The 22,706-nt window shown below is 40.0% G+C and overlaps 1 protein-coding gene across 9 annotated transcripts in view; it reads left to right on the top strand.

Annotated features, from left to right (window-relative positions):
• Positions 1–22,464, top strand: part of LOC113109177 (NACHT, LRR and PYD domains-containing protein 3-like) — a 1,077,877-nt gene extending 1,055,413 nt beyond the window's left edge. For 4 of the 9 annotated variants that reach the window (XM_026272804.1, XM_026272806.1, XM_026272808.1 and 1 more), the window contains 6 exons: positions 5,407–7,308; positions 9,296–9,469; positions 13,418–13,591; positions 19,502–19,675; positions 20,792–20,909; positions 22,076–22,464. In XM_026272804.1, the coding sequence (XP_026128589.1) occupies positions 5,407–7,308; positions 9,296–9,469; positions 13,418–13,591; positions 19,502–19,675; positions 20,792–20,909; positions 22,076–22,237 (2,704 nt within the window). In that variant the 3' untranslated portion in view covers positions 22,238–22,464. Of the gene's footprint in view, positions 1–5,406; positions 7,313–9,295; positions 9,470–13,417; positions 13,592–19,501; positions 19,676–20,791; positions 20,971–22,075 lie in introns of those variants that run through there. The other 5 variants (XM_026272807.1, XM_026272805.1, XM_026272810.1 and 2 more) reach the window with 5 other exon arrangements.
• Positions 22,465–22,706: the final 242 nt, after the last annotated feature.

Genomic DNA, 22,706 nt, shown 5'->3' with positions numbered 1-22,706 from the left:
GTGTGAGAGTTTAGTCCCAGTATACACCAATTCCTCCATTTTCTGTGAGAAGCACAGAAGTGGAGATGCTGGAGAGAGGGATAATGTGTCTGGTGCGATGGGCTGTGTCTCTGGTGTTTCTGGCTTCCCTTGCTGTTTTCCAGAGAGTTGTCCTTGGGTGCTGAGTCTTTGTAGCTGTTTTGATACATCACAGTTTGTCTGTGAGGAGCTCTGTGGGCAGGGCTCAGCTGGGATAGTGTCCATCAGCAGTGCTTGTTGTGGCTGCATGGTGTTATAATTGTCCTTGTGGGACATGTCAACCACATGATGACTCGGACCTGGTGTGTGTGTGCTGAATGTATTGACACACACTGCTGAAGGATGTTGGAGGGAAAAGTAGATATTGTCCTTAAGCACTCTAGTACCAAGTTTGTTTGGGTGGAGGCCATCCGGTTTAAACAGTTGTCTATGGCCCCAGAAAAGATTGAAGTTGTCGATGAAATTCACTCCTTTTATATTACTAGATCTCTGTAGCCATGTGTTCTGCCCAAGCATCTGTGAAAACACATTTATTCCCCTTGCTGGGAATGGTCCACTGATGAAAGACTGAACTTTGAGTCTTCGAAGTGTTTCTTAAGGAGTTCTCACTGCTCTTTCCGAATATCATTCTTCCCCACATGGATGATGATTGGATTTGCAGTCTTGTGCTTCATCAGAATATACTGAAGTTCCTTGTTCACATCAGAGACCGTTGCTTGAGGAAGGCAGCATGTTGTTGTAGTCCTGCTACTGATGTTTCTGATAATAGAGTCACCCACTATCAGAGTCCTGGACTTGGCTGAGCTCTGAGCGGAATGCCGCGGTCTGCTCGTCCTTGAGCGCCTGTTAGTAGCGGTGTTAGCTGCTGGCTGATCCAATCCATGTTTAATTACATTTGGGGATTCCTCACCCACATTCATTAATGCTTCAAATCTATTCTCAAGATACATAGGGGGTGGTAGAATGCCAGTATTTACAAGCCTTGTCACAGTCGTATCTGGGGTAGAGGAAGCTACGGCAGCAATACGAGAAACTCGTGACAATCTGATGTCTCGTGTTCCTTTGGGTCTCGCTCCCTGTTTGTGCCATCGATTAGTGTGATGATCAGTTTCGGCTTGTTCCTCTACACTTGGTATAAACTGTTGAGATTCAGTAGATTCATGGGACTCACCGGCTGTATTCTGAGAGGGTCCATGGCGATGGTCTGCTAAGTGTTGAGCCTGTTTTGGAAGTCCAGCAAGTGACTTTGTTTCAAGAACCACAATCCTTTGTAGAAGTTTGCAGCAGTTCATGCAACAAGTAGATCCAACACGAGGCATTTTCTCTCTCTTCTGTTTGAATGTAAGCAGTTGTTTTCCCGTCTCCGGAATGTAAGCTGCTGGGAGCGGGAGGCAAAGTCTTCTTTTTGTAGTATTATTCCACTCCCAAATAGTTTTTAGTTTAAGTGTTTGTGCCAAAAATATGTTGTTTGAGCACTGTGCTGATCTGTGGTGCGTTTACCAAAACCATACTTGCTAACCGGTTAACAACTTAATTGGTTGGCAATGGGAAATTGCATTGCAACCAAAAAAGTTGCTAACTTAGTTAACAACTATGGTTTTAGAAAATGCACCTCTGCCCCTGCTGAATTAAAAATCTTAGAAAAATCAGGGAAAAGTACGGATATAAGAAGCAAAGCGCAGAGCAAGAATGTCCGAACGGTAGTGAAGCAAAAGTAGAAGTCTAGTCACTGATTGTGAACTGTTGTGAAACACAAGCCTGTAGAAGAGCAACAGTGCCACGGTTTTACTCTGAATGTGCAGCACTCCGATAAATTTAATCAAAGCAGCCTTTTGAAGTTTAATTATTACTTTAGACTTTATCATGATTCTCCATATTTAAGAGAGTAAATAATAATAATGATGATGTTTGTTCTGCAGTGTAAAGGCCCTGGTATTCTTAAACCAAAGTTAGTTTTCATTCTTCATTTGGGGGCAAAAAGAAGTTTGAAAAGGCTGAGCAACGATGAACTGTTCTCAAACATTCCAACACCCCCGCACTGCTAGAGGCAGTAAGAATTCATCGCAAAGCTCGCGTATGCCCTCACAACAACGATAAAATTATGAAGTGTATCAATCTAGGTGTGAGATGGGCACCAATGGTCAGAATATTCAAGACAAAAGAATAATGATTAGCATCAGTTCAGAGTCAAGTATCATGTTTGCAATACAAAAGAATCATTCTGTTTCCATAATCAGTCCTTTATGGGAAGTGTGAATAGTCTGAAAACTTTAGCATGAACTTTATTTTTTTAGCGTTCATTTATTTTATTAAACTGGATAAATTGTTATAGTTTATCTTTTTATATTTTGTGGGGTTTCATGATTTACCTGCTTTATTATTGTATGTTCGTTTGGCATTTCATTTATTGTATACCCTTTATATTCGCTTATTTTAAGAAAAACGATAGCAGCAAATGGTGCAACAATTAATTAAAACATGTATTTGGTACTTGCTACCTTATATCTTTACTCTTTCCTTTCCTTTTAGCATAGTGAAAATGTGATAAATATGTATGAGATGTCATTAAAATATCTAATAATGTGTTTTTTTCTTTAATTACAGGAGACAGCAAGACATTTACATTAGTCTCATAGTCTGAGAAGTTTAGCATGATGTGGAAAAAAACGTTGTCAGTTTGTTACTTTATTTCTTTAGCGTTCATTTATTTTATTAAACTTGATAAATTGTTATCGTCTACCTTTTTTATATTTTACGTGGTGTCATGATTTACTTTTGATAAAAACAAAGCTTTATTATTGCATGTTCGTTTGGCATTTAATTTATTGTATACCATTTCAATTTGTTTATTGAAAGAAAAACAACAGAATCAAATGTAACATTTATTTGAAACACATGTGTCTGGTACTTGCTACCTTATATCTTTACTATATCCTTTCATTCTTTTAATGGCTTTGAAAAGCTTGTCTCAGATTTTTCTCTGCGTTGCTTTTTGCATTACTCGGGGTTGTCGACACCAAGCTTTGCTGCAATTTCTTCCTAGGAATTAAATGCTTTCTCTGAAGTCTCTCCATGAGCGATCGTACAGGTGTGAATATATCTGTGCCAACTCAGCTATTTGACACAATGTATTTATGTTGATAATGATAGGAGATGTTGTTCTCTTGCATGATCTCCATTGAATGAGATACGAACCGGGGGAAAAAAATTGCACGTCAAAGAAGGTGGAGTTTCTGAACACACCCACTGATTGTAACCATCATGGACCAATGGAAGCTTACAGGTGTTTGGGAGCCAAACGAACTCTCACAGAAAGTTCACTTTGGTCAGCTGTTTCAAACTGCCAAAATGAACGGGGTTGGTTCGCTCCGATGGCCAGTGAAGTAATATATGCATTTCTTTACATTTTGAACACACACTTGTTTTGAAATGGAGGAAGATGACATTGAAAGCAATTTAAAGTCCATTATAAGTGCAATTGCTATGCATTAGAGCATATAGGTAAGGCTGTGAAAAAAATCGAATGCGATTTTCATGCGCATCTCCTCAGTAAAGGCGCCTCTGTGATTAGTAGTATATCTCCAGCACGTGCGTTCAGATCAGGGTTGGTAGGTTTTCAAAACAAAACCTGCCCAATTGCTTCTCAAAATTAGTCCAATCGCGTTTCATTCCCAGCGATAAAAAATAATTTTTTTGGCTGGGTTCCCTTGGTAATATTTGCATTTTAGGAACTAAATATCATGTTATTGGTATTGGGGTCGCTTCAATACGCAGACATGACAAAAAACACAGAAACAAACACTTGGCAACACTGATTGGCCTTTACTACACAGAGCCGTAGTTCACTGACAGTCTACGTAAAATCGATTTAAAAATCGCAGGTGATAAATTGTTGATTTTGAAAGTGATTTTGTGTAGCTTGTCGGTGGACTACGGCTCTGTGTAGTAAATGCCTCTCCACCTGAACTAGTGTTGCCAAGTCTGCAGCTGTTTTTCATGTCAGCGGGTTGAAACGACCCCAATCCCAATAATGTGATATTTAGCCCCTAAAATGCGAATTTTACCAAGGCAACCCTGCCAAAAAGTACGGACAGATATCATCTATCACAACCATAGGATCACAATGTGTGAATAAAGCATTTAAATCTCTTTCAGAAAAAGTCTATCACAGAGTGTAATACCGCTTAGAAATATATTCCATGCAGTCTCGTGCTTGGATGGCTTAAAACACTTTAATATATAAACTGACTTAAAACACGTGAGATTGATAAACTTTATTGAGGAAGCAGCACTAGTCTGATTGTTCAGAGAGGTGATTAGTTAAACACTACATCCTGTTAAAAGCAGGAAAACTAATTGTATTTGCAGGTGAACATAAAATATGATACGCACAACTGGTGAACCAATCAATGTAATGCTTGTGCTTTAATAGTCTGACATAGCAATAAAATGCGACATGAATGATATTGTGTGAAGCATTGTTTGTTTACATCAAGTTGCGCCTTGCATGTTTAGGATACCATGATCGAAACTTAGCATATCCAAATTATGGGGAAAACCAAATTATTTGTGTGTTAAAATAACTTGTGTGTTCAAAATGTAAAGAAATGCATATATTACTTCACTGGCCATCGGAGGGAACCAACACTGTGAAGTCACACGCATTGGTACTGAAAGATGGCGGCGCCTTTGCTCCAAAAGCTATAACACAACATCATTTTGTCTTTAAAATGGTTACATTAATCATGTTTGTTATGTATTGTTTAATTAAAGTGGAAATCACTTTACTAAATAATGTTAACTTAACTGACTGCTTCACTTCGACTTTAAGGTGTTGAAGACTCTGTGAGGAGCAGCAGGAGCTTGTTTTATTGGCTCTTGTGCTCCTGAACACACTTCACTGTTCACACACATCTAGTGTTTGCTGCAGATCAGAGTAAAATGCTCACACTGTCGAGTCCTGACAGAGAGATCAGTTATGATTTTATTACGGATTTCACCTCAAATCTGTGGACAAAAGTTCAATGATGGAAAAATTGATTTGATCTCAATGTCCAGATAAAAGAAGCTTACTGTGTAACAGAGTCTCTGCTGTCAGCTTGAGGAGGAACTTCTGGTTTCTTCCTCATTTCTTAAAGCTCTCAGTGAGTTTGTTCTTTCCTCGCCACCTTTAGCTGCTCGCTGGAGGATTGTGAGACTCTCTTTTCCTTTTTTGCAATTTTCTGTGAAACTCTTTTGGAACAATGTGCATTACACAAAGTGATAAATAGATAAAAAAACTGAAATTATACTGCAAATACAAGACTGAAATCTCTATTGGTTTAGATGTTAATGTACACATCCTTTATTTGTAGATATTTTTAATCTGTTTTTCTTGTGATATTTCAGCAGAGCAGATGGAGAGCGAAGCATCTCTGGAGGAGTCTCCTCTGTCTTCTGTCTGAACAACACGAGCGTTACAGCGTCTCTGAATAAACATGATCAAGCAGTGAATGATGAACTACAGAGAGTCAAAGAGCAGCACAAAACCAGCATGAAGAACAAGTATGAGAGATTATGTGAGGGACTGAAACTCCAGGAGAATGAAAGCCTCCTGAACAGCATCTACACACAGCTCTACATCATAGAGGGAGAGAGAGAAGGAGTGAATGAAGAACATGAGGTTTTACAGATGGAGAAAACAGCCAGAACACAACCCTCACAAGACGCTCCAATCTACTGCAATGACATCTTTAAAGCCTCCGCTGAAGCAGGATCTGAGGAGAAAGAGCAGATCAAGACTGTTCTTACTAAAGGCATTGCTGGAATCGGAAAAACCGTCTCTGTGCAGAAGTTCATTCTGGACTGGGCCGAGGGAAAAGCCAATCAGGATGTAGATTTCATGTTTGTGCTTCCATTTCGAGAGCTGAACTTGATCCGAGATCATCAGTACAGTCTTCACAGACTTCTGCTGGACTTTCATCCTGAACTTCAAGATCTGGACTCACAGATTTATGAGGAGTGTAAAGTTGTGTTCATCTTTGATGGTCTGGATGAAAGCAGAATCACACTGATGTTTTCAGACGCTCGGAAAGTTTGTGATGTGACTGAGACTTCATCAGTGGCTGTGTTGATGTCAAAGCTCATGAAAGGAGAGCTGCTTCCCTCTGCTCTCATCTGGATCACCTCCAGACCAGCAGCAGCCAATCAGATCCCCTCCGAATACATCCACCGTCTGACAGAGATTCAGGGATTCACTGAGCCTCAGAAGGAGGAATATTTCAGGAAGAGAATCAGTGATGAGCATCAAGCCAGCAGAATCATCTCACACATCAGAAGAGCAAGAAGCCTCCACATCATGTGCCACATCCCCGTCTTCTGCTGGATCTCATCCACTGTGCTTCAGAAGCTCCTGGAAGAAGATCTGAGAGCAGAAATCCCTCAAACTCTGACTGAAATGTACATCCACTTCCTGCTGATTCAGATCAACATGAGGAAGCAGAAGTATGAAGAGAGAGATCCAGAGAAACTCCTGCCGTCCAACAGAGAAGTGATTGTGAAACTTGCTGAAGTGGCTTTCAAACAGCTGATGGAGGGCAATGTGATGTTCTATGAGGAGGACCTGATTGAGAGCGGCATAGACGTCACTGACGCCTCGGTGTATTCTGGGATTTGCACTGAGATCTTTAAGCAGGAATCTGTGATTCATCAGAGGAAAGTCTACAGCTTCATTCATCTGAGCGTTCAGGAGTTTCTTGCTGCTTTCTATCTGTTTTACTGCTATTTAACAGAGAACAAGAAAACACTGCATGAATTAAGTTCATACACATGTGATAAAGTCTCTCTGTATGATCTACTAACATCAGCAGTAGATAAAGCTCTCAAGAGTGAGAATGGACGTCTGGATCTGTTCCTGCGGTTCCTGCTGGGCGTCTCACTGGAGTCCAATCAGAGACTGTTACAGGATCTACTGACACACACAGAGAACAGCTCAGAGACCATCAGCAGAACCACACAGGATATTAAAGAGAGGATCAAGAGTAGTGATCATCTCTCAGCTGATCAGTCCATCAATCTGTTCCTCTGTCTGCTGGAAGTGAAAGATCAGACTCTGTTCAGAGAGATAGAGAAGTTTCTGAAATCAGACAAGCACACAGAGAAGAAACTCTCTCCTGCTCACTGCTCAACAATCTCCTACACGATTCAGATGTCAGAGGAACCACTGGATGAACTGAACCTCCAGAAATACAACACATCAGCTGAGGGGAGAAGAAGACTGATACCAGCTGCGATCAACTGCAGAAAAGCTGTGTGAGTGTTTCATCATCCACTAAACTATCATATTTGATAATGAATCTGAAACCTTTAAAATAAATGTTCCTGAATGAGAGCTTTTCTCCTAAATAACAGGCCAGAATCTTAAAGGAGTCACAACAGGTGTTTTTAATACAGTAGATCTTAGAGTAAAACGGCTATTAGCCCCACCACAATGAGAAACTCATTCATTAAAGCAGCAGCTGCAGCAAAGAGACGTTCAGACATTTTCACTTGTGCTTGAAGTGTGCTTACTCTTTACTGTACAACACTAGGCATTATTTTACATTTGCCTATTATTTAACATTTGAAGAGATATGCATTATGCCATAAAATAAATCAAACTATAGAAAAGGTGTATTCCTGTGAATGGGAATATTATGAGTGATATAAGTCTAGTTTTCTAACACATATTTACTCTGTCAGCATTGTGACCACACTAATGTCACAAATAAAATATTAAAACTTACATTTTAGCAGGTCACACACATACAATTATTCACACAAAACAAGCTGAGAGTTTGTCATTTAAAGAGATCGGTGTTAAATATCCAGTTACATGTCAGCCTTTAGTGAAAATGACTTTTTCAAACTCAGATGTGACTCATTTCTGTGAAGGACTACAGAACAAGCTCTGATTCACAACATTAGTGTCCAAACACAGAAATAAAAGACGGTCTATACATCAGATCAGGATCTGAAGACTATAATAAACACAAATCCAGCTCTAGAGCATCAGATCTCACAGTCAGCTCAAAACAATGATGTGCAGGACACCACTGATGATCTTTATGATTGTGAAGGAGAGTGAACTTTCCGCTTGAGCAATCCGGCGCGTACACGGACAGCGCGGACACAGACTACTTGTATTCATACTTCCGAACATGTTCCAGAATCAGTAGATCAGCTTGAACAATAAACAAACATGTGAACAAATAACTGGCCAGAGTTATTGCACATCTGGCTGCCTTTATATTGTTTTATCGACGGATTGTACAGGTTCAAGTAGCAACGAGCTTCTTCACACAGCCTGCGCATGTCATAGTAATGTGTAGTTCGAAAAAATAAAGTATTCAAAACATAGAAATAAAATGCCTAACATGAATATAATTAAAATTATATGTGGTGCCCTCACGTTATACTGATGTTCTGGTGAATCAATCACATGCAGCTCATAAACTCAGAAGCGTGAGTCTCTCCCTGCAGCTTCAAGAACAGCTTTACTGATCAGCAGCTTCAGTGCGATTAGGAGCAGGTGTGTGTGTGTGTTTGTGTGTGTGTGGGGGGGGGTCTTTAGGAATAGATACACGGAAGGAAACTAGAAGGCAGCATCTGTTTATAATGAATATAATCATTATAGAAGAATGTTATTACATACCCTTTTGTAAAGCACTGCAATACATTGAGTTGTAAGTACTATCTGACACAATTTCAGATATAAAAACGTGGACTTGTTAAGGAAATGTTTACTCAATGAAATCATGGTGTTTCAGCAATTCAGTTCTATATTAGTTAGTTGTAGCCATTGCGATGTGAATGTCGTCTCAGCTATATCTATAACTGCGGAAGAATGTGTCAGCATAGACGTGCATTGTCTACGCCTGGTGTTGTTGTGCCTGATCATAGTTTCAGTTGGTGCAACAGGTGTAAATATTTATCGTAAAGCTGTTTGAGTTTGCAATGACCAGCGTAGGGCTTACACCCAGCTTTTTTATGTCTAGCTGGTGCAGCTGGCCCCAGCTGTGTAATGAATAGTGTGATTATATAGATTTGCAAATTTAAAAATCCTGTGTAAAATATATTTTTTTTTTGAATGAGGCTTTAAATGATTTATGATCATGTTTTTTTTTTCTTTGACATTTAAAATCTCAGTACAAGTACAATGACGCATCACACATTGATTTGTACTTTTTCTTTACTAATGTATTCACAGCTAAACTGATCTGATCTGAGAGAGTGAAGAGTGTGTCATTGTTCTCTACAGGTTGTGGAAGTGTGACGGCACAGATGAAGGTTGTTCTGCTCTGACTTCAGCTCTGAGATCAAACCCCTCACACCTGAGAGAACTGGATCTGTCTGAGAATAAAATAAGAGATTTGGGAGTGAAGCGTCTCTGTGCTGGACTGGAGGATCCTCGCTGTAAACTGGAGATTCTGTGGTAAGATAATCTCTCTGATAGTCTCATCTGTTTGTCTTCAGTATGATGTGTCCTTTTAATGTAAATTCTGACTAGACACACTGAAGTGACTGAAGATTAAGTTCATTTCATTCATCTTCATCACATCACATGTACTCTTGCTCCTGTTTTTGGCCACCAAACATTTACTAGAGTTTCAGTTGCTTCTGATATTTTGATTAATACTCCTTCATCTGTCCATCTCTGTGTAAGAATTTATTTTCCTCTTATTTTCCATTTTTTCTGAAATCCCATGAGCTCATTGTGTTCTCACAGATGTCATAAAGATTTAACCTGAATGTTCAGATACGAATGTGTGATTTAGTGATTTCTGTTTAGGTTATAAGTTGCAGACATGACACAATGATGTGGGATTTTTATTTTTAATCTTAATTCTTTAGGTAAACCATAAGTCATAATTAGAGGAGCAAGTGACTGTTTCTCCAGACAGATCTGTGCTTATATCACTATGAAACAATATCTCAAATTCAGCTCTGTGTGTCTGTTCAGTCCTGAAGCACACACATCGGTCGGCCGATATATCGGGCCGATATTTGTAATTTTTTAATATATCGGCATCGGACGATATCTGTGTTTAGTAGCGCCGATTTAAAGTCAGGCACGTCGGCGGGCAGCCCCGTGTTATTGGTGCAGTGGAAAGTGCTGCTGAAGGACCCCAAGCCAAAACTTTTGGAAGATTCAACAACAGTCCTGAGAGATAAAGGTAGACTGAGAATTTCACTCTGTAAATGGGGTGGAGAAGTTGGCAGCTCTCACAAACACTGCAGCGTAACTTAGGGCTACGTTACTCCGCCGCTGACAGACAACACCGTGAGAGACAGCTGTCCTGGAGCTGCCCAGAACGGTGTAAGACATTTGTTCTGAAGCATGGTTTGATGCAGACAATAGCCAGGTTTCCATCCAACTCATTTGTATTTAGGGATGTCAATATTAGATCATTTCCATGATCGATCATCGTTTAAATTAACGATCAATTAATAACCTTAATGCTGCAAAATGCGTCTGCAGTGGTATTATAATGTGCGAAAGCCACTTGGAAAAAAAGCTTTCTCACCCGAATTAAAGGGCTTTTAGTCTGAATAAAATGCTAGTAGCAGGACTGTAAAATGAATAGATGTGATTATGATCATTTCATAAAATGAAGAGGGCGCACCATACATTGGAGATCATTTTATTTTGTTGACCCTTTCCCGCCAAGGAGACCGCTGAATGAGTCTCTTTAAATGGTTTCATGCTGCTCGTTGTTGTATTTTAAAACGCAATTGCAATGTTTTCAAATGACACTATAGTATTAAAAATAAAATGATCCCAAACGTAACTGTGGCGCTTGTGGCTGTGCATGTGTGCGTGCATACAAGGACGAGCGACCGTGTGTTTGACTAGATGTATTTGGAGGTTATTGCTCACGTCTTGTTCTGCACATTTCCAAATGTTTCCATATTCACAATGTATCTGAATGTTAAACTATAATATTTTTTTATTTTTTTAATGTAAACTAGACGGAAAAGATCATCCTCTCCACATGAGCAAAAACGTCCTTGGCATAACAGCAGAGTGGACCGGTATACTACGGCCTATTTAAACTGACCAGTGTAACCTTGTATATGTTTGGTTGACTGTTTAATAATGAACAGACTGTGATGTAAGTTTGAAATTAGAATACACTTTAGATGTTCAGTGTCATTTATATCAAACACAAATGTTGCTGGATGCTAGTGTGTTTGCAGCACTACTATTATTACATTTGTATATATTTCATTTTTATATTTTCAAGTTTAATTGATTTTCATTTATACAATTGTATTTATTTTATTGAAATGTATATTTAAGTTTACATTTATGTTCCAACAAACTTGAAAAATTCTGCTTGATAAATGCTCTAAAACTTTTATGTAAATGATTGACACACATATATATATATATATATATATATATATATATATATATATATATATATATATATATATATATATATATATATATATATATATATATATATATATATATATATATATATAGACACACACACTCACTCACCCAAAGGATTATTAGGAACATCTGTTCAATTTCTCATTAATGCAATTATCTAATCAACCAATCACATGGCAGTTGCTTCAATGCATTTAGGGGTGTGGTCCTGGTCAAGACAATCTCCTGAACTCCAAACTGAATGTCAGAATGGGAAAGAAAGGTGATTTAAGCAATTTTGAGCGTGGCATGGTTGTTGGTGCCAGACGGGCCAGTCTGAGTATTTCACAATCTGCTCAGTTACTGGCATTTTCACGCACAACCATTTCTAGGGTTTACAAAGGATGGTGTGAAAAGGGAAAAACATCCAGTATGCGGCAGTCCTTTGGGCGAAAATGCCTTGTTGATGCTAGAGGTCAGAGGAGAATGGGCCAACTAATTCAAGCTGATAGAAGAGCAACTTTGACTGAAATAACCACTAGTTACAACCGAGGTATGCAGCAAAGCATTTGTGGACTCACAACACACACAACCTTAAGGTGGATGGGCTACAACAGCAGAAGACCCCACCGGGTACCACTCATCTCCACTACAAACAGGAAAACGAGGCTACAATTTGCACGAGCTCACCAAAATTGGACAGCTGAAGACTGGAAAAATGTTGCCTGGTCTGATGAGGTTTGATTTCTGTTGAGAAATTCAGATGGTAGAGTCAGAATTTGGCGTAAACAGAATGAGAACATTGATCCATCATGCCTTGTTACCACTGTGCAGGCTGGTGGTGGAATGGTGTGGGGGATGTTTTCTTGGCACACTTTAGGCCCCTTAGTACCAATTGGGAATCGTTTAAATGCAATGGCTTACCTGAGCATTGTTTCTGACCATGTCCATCCCTTTATGACCACCATGTACCCATCCTCTGATGGCAACTTCCAGCAGGATAATGAACCATGTCACAAAGCTTGAATAATTTCAAATTGGGTTTCTTGAATATGACAATGAGTTCACTGTACTAAAATGGCCCCCACAGTCACCAGATCTCTACCTAATAGAGCATCTTTGGGATGTGGTGGAACGGGAGCTTCGTGCCCTGGATGTGCATTCCACAAATCTCCATCAACTGCAAGATGCTATCCGATCAATTTGAGCCAACATTTTTAAAGAATGCTTTCAGCACCTTGTTGAATCAATGCCACGTAGAATTAAGGCAGGTCAGTTTATTGATTTGTTTGGTTAACTTTGGATACATTTTTTTATTTTAATACTGTGCAGTGCACAAAATTAAGGTTCGAGAGATGGCTCAGGTCAGTGCTCAATAAATGATGATACGTTTAGAAATGTTGTGCATCCACTTATTATTAGTGTGACATTTTAGTATGCAAATGAAGGGGAAAAACTTCAAGATATCGGCCCTAAAAATCAGCAGCACATATCGGCCTTTGGGTGAGTGTATATATAAAACCTGTTTTATATATATGTAATACTTGATCAGTTTATTGATTTGTTTGGTTAACTTTGGATACATCTTTTTTATTTTAATACCATGCAGTGCACACAATTAAGATTCGAGAGATGGCTCAGGTTAGTGCTCAATAAATGATAAGTTTAGAAATGTTGTTCATCCACTTATTATTAGTGTGACATTTTAGCATGCAAATGAAGGGGAAAACTTAAAGATATTGGCCCTAAAAATCGGCAGCACATATCGGCCATTGACTGACCCTGACCTCTAAACATCGGCATCAGCTATAGAAAAACCCATATCGGTTGATCTCTAGTTTCAAACAGCACCATTGAGCATCAATACCAAAATCTCATTCTATCAGCAGCAGTTTGTGGCAATGCTTGTCATTATATCTCCTCTCCTGCTCTGAGACCAGAGTCAATAACAAACTACACACACTTCAACTACAATTAACACTGTGTCATTGTTCTCTACAGGTTGAGTGACTGTGACGTCACAGATGAAGGTTGTTCTGCTCTGGCTTCAGCTCTGATATCAAACCCCTCACACCTTACAGAACTGATTCTGTCTAGGAATAAACTAGGAGATTCAGGAGTGAAGCATCTCTCTGCTGTACTGGAGGATCCTCACTGTAAATTGAAGAATCTGTGGTAAGATTATGTGACACACTGTAAAATATTTGTGAAGTGAAAAACAAATCACCCAAAAAGCCAAAAAACACAGAGACAATGTACAAATTATGTTTTGTCTGTGAATGGAATACTTATTACTGATTGGATGAGAGAACTGTCAATCAAGGTACAGCGATGCAGAAAGTAAAACATTGTATGACTTTGTTTCTTGTTATGTGAGGACTGTCTTCATGTTAAAGTTGTTTCTGCAGTAGCAAAACCTTGAAATGCATTCTGCTTACACTGTGCTTATAGCCAATCTTGTTAGTAAAGGCTTGACTGTTAGCAGGCAAAATTACTAAAATTACTAAAAATTACAGTTAGATAAGTGAGAGTCTAAAGTCTTTTTAGGCGACCGACCTGAGTACAAATCTGCATTTCTTCTCATTTATTCCATTGTACTGTATATTAGCTCAGAGAGGAGTTTATATTAAAGAAAACATAAGAAAATATTTAAAATATGGAAATAAAATGTCTAACATGTGTATAATTAAATTATATGTGGTGTCCTCACATTGTTTACAAGGGAAAAATTAGCTTTTCCACCCCAAAGCAGCGTATGGGTTCAAAGTGCATTGAGAGCCGAACAGCGCGATTTTGACTGAAGCAGGGATTTTTTGGAAAGTCTGAGAATTCTGGTTCTCTTTCAGTCGATCACATTCTACGTTATGTCAGAAAGAGACTGACGAATGGGGTCTGCCCGAGAGCCCAATCACCTTTGAGTGGTAACAAAAAGAGCCAATGGTACACAGTGTACTTTGGTCTGCGGGATTTGCATCGCGAGCTCCGCCCTGCTGTGTGGGTATATAAGGAGCAATGTGAGCAAATCGCATTCAACTTTTGCTTCAGAGCTGAGAATTGCTTGCTGTGTTTACAAGCGAGTAAGCTGATGACGGCGTGACGGCGCGATTCAGCAGTTTGTCTGAGCTTCCTGCATTGAGCTCCCACGTTCCCCTGAGCATTTCAGCACCACTGAAAGAGGTTTTTCTTTTTTCTAAAAGAGTAAACGGGTTGAGTTTGCTTCTTTTTAAAGATGTCATTCCACCCGTGTGTTTCTGGGTGTGGTTGATATATGGCTCCTCATGACGGCCACGATCAACTGCGTTCTTGGATGAATCATGTTCACATTGCAGGGAGATGACCATCTCAGTGTTAAGATCGAGACTCGATTACCTTAAAAGGTATAGAGTACCCTCTGCCACTCCCCAGTCTAGCTCCTCTTCTCGTAAGAGGGCTACTTCGGCTGGTGGCCAGGGGGATCTGAGGGTTACCATGTGGGCTTCCCCGACGAGCCAGCCTCCTCGGGCCACACCCCCCACACAAACGCCGTAGCTGGTTGAGTTTCCGGATGAGTTTGCAGGATTCGGCTGCATTGCCAGTGTTGCTCGAGTCTGATCCCGAGCTGACAGCCGTTCTTTCCCGGGCAGCTGAGAGCATCGGGCTTGAGTGGAATCCTCCACCCTGTCCCGAGTGCTCAAGCTGGACAATTGGTTCCTGGGGGCTGCTCGTGGTGATTACCAGCATCCCCCGCTGGTTCCTTTCTTCCCGGAGGTGCACCAGGAAGTGGCCAGTTCATGGAAGGCACCTTTAACTGCCTGAAACCATTCTGGTGCTTTCTCCACCTTCACTGCCCTTGATTGCGGAGTGGCCAAGGGGTATGCTGGGATTCCCCAGGGGGAATGCAGGCTGACCCAGGGGTTTTGCAGGAGGCGTGCACTGCTACCGATCTTGCTCTCCAGGCGAAGAAGGTTACTGCGCGCTACTTGGGTCAGGTGATGTCCACTTTGGTGGTCCAGGGGCGCCACCTATGGCTAAACCTGGCAGACATGAGGGAGTCTGATTGGACTCAGCTCCTCAACTCCCCAGTGTCCCAGGCTGGCCTCTTCGGCGACGCAGTGGAGAATTTTGCCCAGCAGTTCTCTCCCGCCCAGAAGCAGTCTGAGGCCATCAAACACATCCTGCCCCGGCGGCTGCTGCTGCCTCCACACTGCCACCAGCGCAGCCACCTCAGCCTGCTAGTCGCCAAGGGCGACCCCCTGCGGTCTCCTCCATTCCCGCTCGGCCACATGAGCAGCCTTCACCCCGGCCGTAGTGAGGAGGTGGCCACAGAAGGGCGGTGCAGCCTTGTCTCTGCCCCTGAACCTGCCAAGAGTCAGGCCAAGCGGCTTTCCTGAGATGGGCGACCCGAAGTTGGGGATGTCAGCTAGTCAGGAGATGGTAGCAGGACCACTCCTTCCCCCAGAGGAGGGCCGGGGGAAATTCCTTTGTTCTCGTTTTCTTTTTGTTCCTTACTTGCAAGCACTACCGCAGGAAGAGACAGACCCAGCCCTGGCGCTGCTCTGCCAAGTACGTGACAGTAGACAAATGTAGACAGAACTCAGTGTCTTAGGCCTCAGACCAGACCTCAGACCAGCTCTTTGTTTGTTACAGAGGCCAGCAGAAAGGAAAGGCTGTCTCCAAGCAGAGGTTATCCCAATGGATTAACCTGCCATGCCCCCTAGGTGTGAGAGCTCACTCAACTAGGAGTGTAGCCTCCTCCTGGGCGCTGGCGCATGGCGCCTCACTAACATCTGTAGAGCTGCGGGCTGGGTGACACTTAACACATTTGCAAGATTTTATAATCTCTGTGTCCTCCCAGGTACTCGCCCCTTCGGGCCAGTAATGACTTGCTCGGTGTCAATTTGCTTGCTGCACCATTCCACTGGATGTGTGCACTATTCCCATCAGGTGAGTTCCTCAGTTCAGAACCCTGGGTTCCTCCAGCAATGTTGTTGTCCAGCACTTGCATGCATGCCCTATTAGTCAGCCCTGTGTGGGACTAGATGCCTCCATGTGTTGTGATGTGTCTTTCCCTTGGCAAGCACCTTGCAAGCTCTGTCATTGAAACTTCCACCCTGCGGGCTGGGTACCTCAGAATCCATGTGCATCACCACCTCATGGTTGATACCTGCCTTTTTAAGTCCTCCTACGAGCAGGCAGCCTGCTAGCATATGTCCAGTTGGAATATGCTACCCAGTGCATTCTGTGTCAAGTGTAGGCCCTCATTCACTCACACTGGTCACTGGAAGACAGCCATGTGGCGTTTTGTAAGGGACCCCATTCGTCAGTCTCTTTCTGACGTAACGTAGAATGTGGAGTGAGTGGAAAGGGCAAGTGAATACATGAATCATTGACACTTCACCATTGACTTGCAGAAGATTTTCTGTGATGGTTACTGTTAGGCAGTGCTAAGAAGGTTACTTTGGAGTGTAACTACTTCAATTACTTTATAAAAGTAATGTAACATATTACATTTGATTGTTTTTGAGTACTTTTCTAAATGTTAAAGGGTTAGTTCACCCAAAAATGAAAATTATGTCATTAATAACTCACCCTTATGCTGTTCCAAACATGTAAGGCCTCCTTTTATCTTCGGAATACAGTTTAAGATATTTTAGATTTAGTCCGAGAGCTCTCAGTCCCTCCATTGAAGCTGTATGTACGGTATACTGTCCATGTCCAGAAAGGTAAGAAAAACATCATCAAAGTAGTCCATGTGACATCAGAGGATTCGTTGGAATTTTTTGAAGCATCGAAAATACATTTTGGTCCAAAAATAGCAAAAACGACGACTTTATTCAGCATTGTCTTCTCTTCCGTGTCTGCGTGAGAGAGAGTTCAAATCAAAGCAGCTGGATTTCCGGTTCGTGAACGAATCATTCAGTTCACCAAATCGAACTGAATCGTTTTAAACTGTTCGCATCTTTAATACGCATTAATCCACAAATGACTTAAGCTGTTAACTTTTTTAATGTGGCCGACACTCCCTCTGAGTTCAAACAAACCAATATCCCGGAGTAATTCATGTACTCAAACAGTACATTGACTGAACTGCTGTGATGAACACAGAGCCGAGCCAGATAACGAACAATAGACTGACTCGTTCACGAGTGAAGAACCAGTTGCATCGGTGTTCGGATCACCAGTAGTTCTTTCGGACAGTTCGATTCAATAAACCGGTTGAAGAAAACGGTTAACCAGTTCTTTTGCGCTCGACGTAATGGCATCATTGGCGATGATTGCCCTTGATTCAAGCCTTCGGTTTACCCGCACCCATAACACTAGCACAGAATCAGTTCAGAATCAATCACCAAAAGAATCAGTTCAGTTCAGACGCTCTGTGTGTCGGTCTGCTTCACGCTGAATCACACATGCGCAGTATCATCGGCTCCTCTGTTCTCGAATCAGACACGTCTGACAGAAACGGTTCTTCACTCTGCTTTGATTTGAACTCTCTCACAACAGACACGGAAGAGAAGACAATGCTGAATAAAGTCGTAGTTTTTGCTATTTTTGGACCAAAATGTATTTTCGATGCTTCAAAAAATTCCAACGGACCCTCTGATGTCACATGGACTACTTGGATGATGTTTTTCTTACCTTTCTGGACATGGACAGTATACCGTACACATAGCTTCAATGGAGGGACTGAGAGCTCTCGGACTAAATCTAAAATATCTTAAACTGTGTTCCGAAGATAAAAGGAGGCCTTACATGCTTGGAACAGCATAAGGGTGAGTTATTAATGACATAATTTTCATTTTTGGGCGAACTAACCCTTTAAATATTTTCAATTGTTAATTAATTTTGAAACATTTAAATCAGGCAGGGTTAATCTTACAGTAGAACTCAACACTGATTATTGGCAAACTTTCAAAAGCCTTCATCACTTAAATTACGATTATAATCATTTAATTTTAAACCACAGCCACCACAAAATCAGATCACCTTTTTTATTTTGAGATCAATCTGATTTTGGTATTCTGATCATTCTGGTTAAATACAGGTTTAAAATCATAACAAGAAATGGTTTGAAAGTTATGATACTGTTTTTAAAATAAAATCTTTTCACAGCGATGACGGGAAATACTGGCATCTATCAATTCCTTGAGGAGGAAAAAACAGTTAATCTTGCATAAATCCAAACTGGAAATAAAACAGTTATTGAATAAGCATGCATCTTATTATGTGTAATAAACTCCTGAAACATTTGTTTCTCGTATTTTAGAGCAGTCAATTCAATCAAATCTGTATGTGCCGGTTTGTGTGAGGAAAAAAAAAAAAATAAATAACCCCCTTTGTAACTGAAAATATTTTCACAAGTAACTGTTATTTTATTACATTTTTTTTCTCAGTAACTGTAACAGATTGGACTTACATTTATTTTGTAATTAATTAACGAAATTCCATCACATGTAACTAGTTTCTCCGCCTGAATCAATCACATGCAGCTCATATTGTTCCCAAACTCAGAAGCGTGAGTCTCTTCCTGCAGCTTCAAGAACAGCTTTACTGATCAGCAGCTTCAGTGTGATTAGGAGCAGGTGTAGGGGGCTTTAGGAAGAGACACAAGGAAGGACACTAGAAGACACCATCTGTTTATAATGAATATAATCATATTAAGAATATGTTATTACCTACTGTTTTGTAAAGCACTGCAGTACATTGAGGTGTGAGTACTATCTGCCACAATTTACACATTGTAGGTGATGTCAGGTTTTGCTGTCCTTGAGAGATGGAGAAACACACACACACACACACAAACTCCACTACTCTCTACATATTAATACAGATCATAATATCACTATAAAGTTCAGCTGTGTAGTAAAGAGTGTGATTTTAACAGATTTGAAGAAAAATACTGACAATTATTTTTTTTTTCTTTTTGAATGAGACTGAATTATTTAATAATTTTTTATTTTCTTTCTTTATTTTTTTTTATTCTGTGACATTTTAAATCTCAGTACAATGATGCATCACACATTGATTTGTACTTTCTCTTTACTAATGTATTCCCTGCTAATCTGATCTGATCTGAGAGAGTGAAGAGTGTGTCATTGTTCTCTACAGGTTGAGTTATTGTGGCATCACAGATGAAGGTTGTTCTGCTCTGGCTTCAGCTCTGAGATCAAACCCCTCACACCTGAGAGAACTGGATCTGGCTGAGAATAAAATAAGAGATTTGGGAGTGAAGCATCTCTGTGCTGGACTGGAGGATCCTCGCTGTAAACTGGAGAAACTGTGGTAAGATCATCTCTCTGATAGTCTCATGTGTTTGTCTACAGATGTGTCCTTTAATGTAAACTGTAAGATTAAGATAGATAGATAGATAGATAGATAGATAGATAGATAGATAGATAGATAGATAGATAGATCCCTGCCAGTACTCAGACTCAAACCTGTGACCCGTGAGCAGGGCTGGACTGAGGTTAAAATTCGGCCCTCAACAAATCCAGCAGTATCTGGCCCACAAGTTCCCCCATGAATGTTTTTCTGGGTGACAGGGCTTTTAATTGGAGTAAATAACAATAGAATTGGAGTAAATAATAACAGATATTACTGAATTCATGACAAATGCAACAAAAAATAATGTATTCGTGTCACAAAAAAAATTGACAGTAAAGAACTGATTTTGAGCTAGAATGCAGGAACTCTGTTGATATGTACATTTTGTCGTCATTTCCTCACCCTCATGCCATACCAAACCTGTATGACTTAGTTTCTTCTGTAGAACAAAACAGATATTTTGTAGAACATTAACAAACAATTTTGGTAACCATTGATTTCTGATGCCTGTGGGTTACAACAAGTCAGACTCTCTAACCATTAGACCACGACTGCCCCATATAAATGATTGATAGATTAGAAATATTAGACAGAATGGAAGGTTAAATGAGTTTGAATGGTCTAGAAATAGAACATAGAATGGCAGTTAAATGGAGTCTAAAGACCTTCAGTTTGTTTACATTTGAATTTTGACAGTTGGAGTTTGAATAGTCTTGGCTCATATGAACATTTCCTCAATGTAAGTCTGTGGGATTTTGTTGATTTTTAATCTTCATTTTTAGGTAAACTGTAAATCCTAATTAGAGGAGCAAGTGAGTGTTTCTCCAGACAGATCTGTGCTTATATCACTATGAAACAATATCTCACATTCAGCTCTGTGTGTCTGTTCAGTCCTGAAGCACATGACAGTTTCAAACAGCAGCATTGAGCATCAACATGCAGAAATCTCATTCTATCAGCAGCAGTTTGTGGCAATGCTTGTCATTATATCTCCTCTCCTGCTCTGAGACCAGAGTCAATAACAAACTACACACACTTCAACTACAATTAACACTGTGTCATTGTTCTCTACAGGTTGAGAGATTGTTGCGTCACAGATGAAGGTTGTTCTGCTCTGGCTTCAGCTCTGAGATCAAACTCCTCACACCTGAGAGAACTGAATCTGTCTAGGAATAATTTAGGACCATCAGAAGTGAAGTTACTCTCTGATCTGGAATATGATTCACGTTATAAACTGCAGACATTATTCTACTGTGTGTATATAATTATTTAAATATTTTGAAATAGCCAAAGTTTAGTAACAGACATATTTGGAGAATATAAGATAATAATTCAGCTCCACTTTAGTTTCTGTTCTTTAAACTGTTTAATTCTGTGATGATCTATGAATATGTTCATCTCCTCCAGTGTCTCTGTGTGTAAATGATAAAGAGAGAGTTGTTGATCATTCACTGTTATTAATCTATGATCAGTTGTTCATCAGATCAGAGTATGTGAGCGGAGTGGAGCATCAACAATTTCTCCTCCGCGCTCCGATCATTTAATTATCACTCCGCTCCGCTCCACTCCACACTCACTGATATCATAAAAGACGCCCCGTGTGTAAAGTATTTCAGTATGTTTGAAATTCCAAAGTTTAACTTATGTTCATAACCTATATTAAAAAATAAATAAATAAAAAAACACAAGGAGAGTTTCAAAGTAGTTTACTGGAACACTAGTGTGCAAACTTTGTTCCTACCACATGACAAATAACATGTCAGCATTAAAAGTTATAATTGCTGCTTTTTGCGGTGCAAATTTAGTTTGTGATGAAATGTTTCTCCAGTTATTTTATTACGGATCGATGCATTTATTCTACAAATTTCTGCTCTTTCAAAATCAGATACAGATGAAGTAGCTCTGTAAGATTACATTTGTTTGAATGCATTATTGACAAAGGGATCGTGTGTAAATAAATACGTTTTGTAGTAGCCTACTTGTTTAAATCATGCTTTCAGCTGAAAATAATCAGTATTTAGAAGAATCAAACATCCTTGAGAATTACAACTGCCCGCTCATGTAGACATCATAGCCTTCTAAATATTATGCAAGCTAAATATGTTTAACATGTGATTTCTTGCTAAATATCCAGTTATATTACGGCTGTTGGCATGAATTGTTCTCGTGACGACTTTTAAAAGATCTGCTCCTCACTCCAGTCAAAATCACACGCTCCACTCCACGCTCCGCTCACATACTCTGATTCATATCTCTGACTGTAATATGAATATACTGTGTGTTTCTGAGCTGGATCTGCTGATGTGATGTGACAGCAGTAATGTCTCATACTCATATCTGACTGTCTGTGTGTTTTAGTGTAGGACTCTCAGTATTCAGCTGATGGTGAATAAGATCCACTACAGAGAGACGTCACAATCACAAAATCAACAGAGACTGAAGACACAGAGACACACAGCATCACAGAGAGTTAAAACACAGGGCCATGGACACATTGGTCACTTAGGACGAACAAAGTAAATGAGTAAATGAGTGCACAATATTTATCATCTCCTATAATATCATAATTGTTTTAATGATGTGTGAGGTGAAAATATTTTATTCTGCAAAAAAAAAAAAAGATCTTGAGAGACTTTCAATGCAGGACATCTTATTGTGTGACGTCAAACTATTCAAACTGGATTTCCCTCAAAGCCATGGCCATAGCCATCTATGAGGTCTGGATTTACCTCGGTAAATTTTTCATGTTCAAAAATAAAATTTGTTCTCTGACTAATTTGCTGCTAGACTCCTCATATGAATGTGTATGCATGTATATTTCACAATGTTTAGCGTCCGTGGTATGAAAATGATCTCTTTGAGACGCTTTCGCTTTGTGAACGAGTCTACAGAGAGTTGTGAGTGAGGTATTGTCAAAAAGAACAGTGTTCTCGCATTGCCAGATCCAGCTATTATAAGCGTTTTTGGACTTGTTTGTCCACTAAACTTA

Source organism: Carassius auratus, chromosome 9 (genome assembly GCF_003368295.1).
Source record: "Carassius auratus strain Wakin chromosome 9, ASM336829v1, whole genome shotgun sequence".
Lineage (NCBI taxonomy): Eukaryota > Metazoa > Chordata > Actinopteri > Cypriniformes > Cyprinidae > Carassius > Carassius auratus.
The sequence above is the reverse complement of the archived record's forward strand: the minus strand, read 5'-3'. Positions and strand labels throughout refer to the sequence as shown.